This window comes from Charadrius vociferus, unplaced genomic scaffold, assembly GCF_000708025.1.
Source record: "Charadrius vociferus isolate BGI_N301 unplaced genomic scaffold, ASM70802v2 scaffold436, whole genome shotgun sequence".
NCBI lineage: Eukaryota > Metazoa > Chordata > Aves > Charadriiformes > Charadriidae > Charadrius > Charadrius vociferus.
In genome coordinates this window covers 3288290-3294417 of record NW_009649187.1, presented here as the reverse complement: position 1 = coordinate 3294417, position 6128 = coordinate 3288290, and the positions used below count along the sequence as shown (strand labels likewise).

The window sequence follows — 6128 nt, the reverse complement described above, 5'->3', positions numbered from 1 at the left end:
TACTACAACATACATGAAATTAAGGCTTTACACACCAAGAAAATGGAAACATCTCAGGTATGTTAAGTTCAGGACCTCCACGAGGTAGGCTTTGTTACAAGCACCACACGTGACCAACCTGAAGGACTTTCATCTCTATGCCTAACTCCGGTGAGAGTTACAAGATGCTTCAATGCAAATTCTGCTTCAGGAATAATTACTGGATCCTCCCTGAAGGGAAACATCTATTCATCTGTTATACTTCTTGACACGGAATCAGAGGACTTGACACAGTGCCCACTGAAGCCATTGGGAATGTCCTCTCTTCCTCTCTTCTGGAAAAGTATTTGGTTCACAACTCTAGGAAGAAGGTTCAAATACAAAACAAAAAACCACACCAATGTTACATTACAGTTATTTGAAAATTAAATTTTTATATTACAGATTAAGTTAATATACTCCAAGTGTTTGTGTCTTAAATAAAATAAATTTATTACAGACATCAGTATTTACAGAAAGAAAAACATTTACATAAATAATTTTTTTTTTAAACTCATTGGAGTAAAAAAATTCTCCATGAAGTTTCTACCCATGGGAGATGTCACGTTGTGTGAGAAGCCAGCCTCCTTCAAGGATTAACGGAGTCAAGAAACCTAACCAGGCTTAAGTTACAACTCAATGAGTTGACCGAGGAACAGCAATGGGCTGGTTACCTGCATTAAAGAGGGTTGGGGGCCCCTTCCAAGTCTACGTCCTGTTTTTCAAAGAAGAATGGAAGGGAATCAGTGAGTATGTTCCATCAAAACTCGCCTCAGATACAGGACCAGGCCAGCATCCAGCACGTTCTCACAGACCTCCAAAGTGTAGCGGTCTTCTTCCCGCTAAACTCTGGGGATTCTGACCCAAGCTTAGGATCCCGTTGTACAGCCGCTGTACAAATATACAAAGGCAATCTCTGCTGCCACACAGCTGAACAGCCACAGCAGACCACGGTGGAAGAGAATGATTTTACAAAGAGAAGGACTGGCTGACCCTTCATTATACAGAGGTGCAGCCCTGAGTCCGAAGTCAAGTTTTCTGATTCCCAGACAAATACTGACCTATGTGTTCCCTCAGCTTGGCTAGCAAGTCCCAGGGGGGCCGACAAAGAGGTTCTGTATTTGGTCGAGCTGTATAAAGAACAGGGGGAAGTGCATTTCCAGGCAATGCATGATCTGCAGATGCTAGAGGCCTCTGAGATTAGTTCTGGGCAAACACTTATCCTGAAAGCTCTATGTAGGAGTGTACAGCCCCACTGGATTATGCAGTCAAAACTGACTAAGGTTGTGTTACCAAGAGACCTGCGCCCCATCCTGGATTGAGGCAGAATACCACACCTCTTAAATCCTAAATAGGAAATTCTGCGCATCAATATACACAACAAGACCTTAATTTGGACACTCAATGAGTTTCAACTCCTTCACATAGCAAGTTCCTGTTTTCAATGGTTTCCTCTGGTGTACAGGCACTCAAACAGCTCTCCATGCAGGTCAGCATACCCTCCAGAAGCCCGTGGCTCTTCAAAAGCCAGCCTGTTTAACCCTTCCAGACAGCCATGGTGAGAGGAGAAGGATTTGAAGCACAGCTGAGTTTCTGGCTCTCCTGTCCTGTAATCTAAAATGCCCTTTGCTTTGGTAATGGCAAATGGGGAACTGAATCGGGTGGCAAATGGGGAACTGAATCCAGGTGCACAACAAATGCAGTCAAAAAAAGGTCCTCCTAATGACAGCCACACCTTGTTGCCACCATGTCTTTATAATTTTTAAGGACCACATTCTCTTTGTCATCAAAGTAGAGAAGATTGAGGGACTTCAATTCATCTGGCACACAGCAGGGCGTGCTGACATCTTGAGACAGTTTAAGTGTATGGACTATGGACTGAACTGTAGCATGGTTTGTTGCATTTAGACTTTCCCCCAAGGGGAAGAGACAGGATCCTCTGCAATAAAATGCGTTGTATCCACTTGGGTAAATAATCCATCCTGACCAGCCAATAGCACGGAAGTCAACGTAGAGTTCCCTTCGATGACATGCTGCTACCTGGCTGTTGGCAGAAGGGACTGCAGCAGCTCGAGGTCTCCTGCTCATGCCTGCATTGCTGCTTTCGATGATCTGAGTTTCACGAGGCACACGTGAAGCATCATTTTTGGCAGGGTTCATCTCTGGTTCTGAAAGGAAGTTGCGTGTTAATCTTTCCCAAAAGAAATTAATATCCTAAGTATGGTATTCTGCATGAAAGTCTGTTCCATACATCTGCATCTAAGTCTTCCGAGTAGATTTAAAAATCACATTTAACTGTGAAAGTACCAAAAGGGGTATGTATTCAACTGCTATTTCAGCCATATTTCAAAAACTGCCAAATCTTGTGTTTCACTTGGTGGCCTGAAAGGCCCAAACTCAGCAGAAATACAAAGGAAAAGCTCCATGATATACTAAATACATTCTGTGAACTCCACAGGCCCTTTTCAGCACTGGATCTGATCACGATGCTATTAACGATCTTTATACAGCCACTCCTACAACAGAGATCAAGCTGTGCAGTGCAATAGAGGGCGGAGACCACAGCCTTTTTCTCTCCCCACAGTTCTCCTCCCAGGAACTCTACCCATACGCTTGCAAAACAGTGTGTTCCTATAGAGTAATATTTTAAAAAATATTTATCAATTTTTGGATCTGAAGAAATTACCACCAGGTTGATGGAACTCTGCTAGAGAACAAAGCTTACTGACAATAGGTTTGCTTTCTTAAAGTATCTTCTGAGAAGCCTTGATAAATACCTATGGAGACCTCGAGATCCACGGAAAGAGGCTGAAAACCAGCGATATACAGGCTGGTAGAAGAACAATCGGCATAGATTCACTGACCAACAACAGGCAGGTCTAGGGAGTTTCTTCATTGAGAAAAGGGTATCGACTTCTAAATCCTGGCACATGGCTTGATGCTCATTAAATTGGGATCTAGGATTTAACTATAAAGTTTTTCTTTGGAAAACAAAAATAAACAGTCCAGCCTTATTTTGTTTCTGATCAATTTCACCACCAACTTCCTAATATTGATGCAAGTCCTACCTAGTTTCTTTCTAATATGCAATGCAATCATTTACCAGAAAACTCTGCAAACACAAACATTTTTGCACCTCCTCACAGCTTTTGCTCTTCACATTTATCACACTCTCAAATCCAGCCTTAGTTGGTTTTACTGGAGGACCAGTGGGAGAGGTAAGACGCTGTGTTTTGTAATTTAAGGGACGAGGGCGTTGTCTTTGATGAAAGCAGCCTTTATTCACAATGCTAATTAGTCACTGAAGTTAAATAGGTGCTTAAAAACCAAGCCAAGGACAGAGAGGTTTAAATTGCTTATTTAACAACCTCTTCCGCTCTTGAAAACTGTGCTTAATAACTCTGCTTGCAGTTGCTTTACCAGCATTTTCACAGCTTTTTCCAGGCCACTGAGTTTTTTTAGCCTAAACCTAATCTATCATTTTCACGCAAACTTCACCACCACAAAAATAATATAAATAGTAATTTAAAAAAATAGAACTCCCACCCCTTTACAAACAAAATAAACCAGGTTCCCTCCAGGCTTTACGAATATAGTTTTTCTGAGGGGAGAGACAACTTAAGATGCTGGGTGACCTACTAGCAAGAACTATCAAATCAAACTCTGATCAGTGACAAAGCTGAGCTTCAAACCTGTTCAACACTGCAAGTAAATACCGAGATTAGGTATATGTGAGGCAGCAGAAGGTAACAAAAGGTGAACAGGGATTTCATATTCTAAAACAGAGCTGCTCTTCTCATGCGAACTTACTTGTGGAAGAGGGTACAAAGCTGGAAGACCTCCGTTTGTTACTGTTGGTGAAGAGGACAAGGAGAGCGTTTCTACTCTCCTGCAAAGCACCCTGGCTCTTTGCAAACTTAACCAGGTTGTGCTCAATTCTATTGTTGAAGACATGTGTTGTAGTTATCAAAAAGCCATGGTTGGAGCTGCGGTTTCCAACCCACTTGGAAACCTGGTAATGAAAGCGAAATGAAAAAATATTGTTTCAATATTCTTATTACAGCATTACTATTAAGCAATGTTTTCATTAGGAAAAGGGAACAGGCAACAAGCTATGAGAGCGTAAGAACATACATTACGACATAATTGAGGTAACTGTATAGCTGAGACTCAATTCAGTTTAATATTTAAACCAGTAATTCAACATTTAAAAATACAAAATACCATATGCATTCCCCAAAGCTACATTTACAGGAAGATAATTAATTTCAGAGAATCTACTAGTGAATAGATGAGTCTAGGAGTTAAAATTAACAATAAAACAAATCTTCTCTGATTTTAGCCAGGAATTTATTTTTCTTAGCAATGTTAATAACAGAATAGTATGAACTCCCCAGACTTTCCGTAACATTAAAACTCATTCAAATCTAACAAACAGGGCATTTGAAGAAATTAACTCACAATCAGGCAAATTTACTTTATCTAATTGTTATAATTACAGACTAATAGATAAGGCCAGGCCATTCTCAAGCAGAGCTATCATGACGTCAGATGGAACTCAACCAGTCATCCAAGCGTGCTGCTCACACTGATCATAAAGCTTCGGCAACGAAAAACACTGACCACAGACTGAAACCCAAGAAACTGTATGTTTTAAACCACATTCCATGTTTTGCTATGGAAGGGCATTCACATACTGTTATAGTTTAAGGATATCTACAAAACAAATCTTGAAACTAACAAATAAAGAAGTCTACAAGAGGAAGTTAAATGGAGATTTAGAATTAAAACGAAGTCAGAATTCTCTGCTTACTGTCTGCGTGACGTTGAATACTTCCCAGCCTTCTGTGTACAGGGACAATAATCTTGACGCAATGAGATGTTTTTTTTGTGGCTTACTTCCACTATCCAAGAGCTCATACACTTCCACCTTGATGAGAGCGATATAGCAAAGCAATAAGAAGTGAAAACAATTGTTTCTCTAGCAAAATAAGGAGAATGAAAACTACGAACATTTCTGCCACATCATAGCTGGAAAACTGTACTATCATTCCAAACCAAGCAAAAAGTTGGTTTTGGACAGTTTAACAGAAAAACAAGCACCAGCACATACATCGACTTCTAGGTGTGTTCGGAGGCAGGATACTGGACTGTGTGATACTATTACTAGACTGTTTGATACTATAGAAAAATATCCTGACCATCCCTTTTCCTTCTCTTTGAACATCTAATACGGTCAAAGTCTTCTGCCCCTTCACATCTTTGCCTTCAGGTCTGCAAAAAGTCTGAATCTGCCTTTTGCCAAATGAACAGGTACAACGAGCATCAGAGTCCTCACCTGTCCTAGTTTCCTATGGATCCCAGATGACTATTTTTTTTTTTTTTTTCCACAGTGGCTCAAGCAGACAAATTTCGATTTGAATTTCAAAACACTTCAAGCCCCAGGAGAGTACGGTATGGTTTGAGATAGGTCTGACACAGGTATCTTTAGGGACAGCTCACTGCCATGGCGTGCAAAGGACAGCATACTGCCAAAGCCAAAGCCTTGTGACTACTCCTTTGCATGCTGGAGGCAAAGAAAAAGTGCAGATGACCGTCAAATAAGAATAAAAATAAAGCAGGTTTATGTGGTAAAGTGGTTTCACTCCTCATTTTCAGTATTGCTACCAATGGAAGCATGAGGAAGTGTTTAAGTGACAGGTTATTTCCCCACTTACTTTGCAGAAGTGTTTCACGTCGGGCCTTCTGGACACATGCGTCCTCTTCAGCTTGAAGACCCTGAACTCGGCTTTCAGCATCTGCTCGCCCTTCTCCATCGCGCTGATGTCGAAGTAGAAGTGGTACTGGTCCACGGCCACTGCAAGGCACCCTTCCTTAGGAGCAAGGCAAGACCCCGCACAACAACCTCTGCCACCCCACGCACCCCCCTCCCCGTTTTCCGCAGCAGCTGCCGGCTCTGCTCCAACCTGCGGGGGCTGAAGGGGCCCCGCACCGGGCAGGGACGTCGCTGCCCCCGCTCGGCAATCGCCCCCGCTGCCGGGGATTCACCTCTCGGCCGGGCCCCCGCCGCCCCCCGGCCCCCGGGCCCACCTCGGTCCCCGCAGCTGCGC

The 6128-nt window shown here is 42.4% G+C and overlaps 1 protein-coding gene across 1 annotated transcript in view; it reads right to left on the bottom strand.

Moving 5' to 3' along the window:
- Nucleotides 1-224: 224 nt before the first annotated feature.
- LOC104289801 (bone morphogenetic protein 7-like) overlaps nt 225-6128 on the bottom strand; it is a 10941-nt gene continuing 5037 nt past the window's right edge. The window contains exons 2-5 of the mRNA XM_009888813.1: nt 5736-5875; nt 3829-4030; nt 1754-2186; nt 225-339 (exon numbers count right to left, since the gene is read on the bottom strand). Of these exons, the coding sequence (XP_009887115.1) occupies nt 225-339; nt 1754-2186; nt 3829-4030; nt 5736-5875 (890 nt within the window). The remainder of the gene's footprint in view (nt 340-1753; nt 2187-3828; nt 4031-5735; nt 5876-6128) is intronic.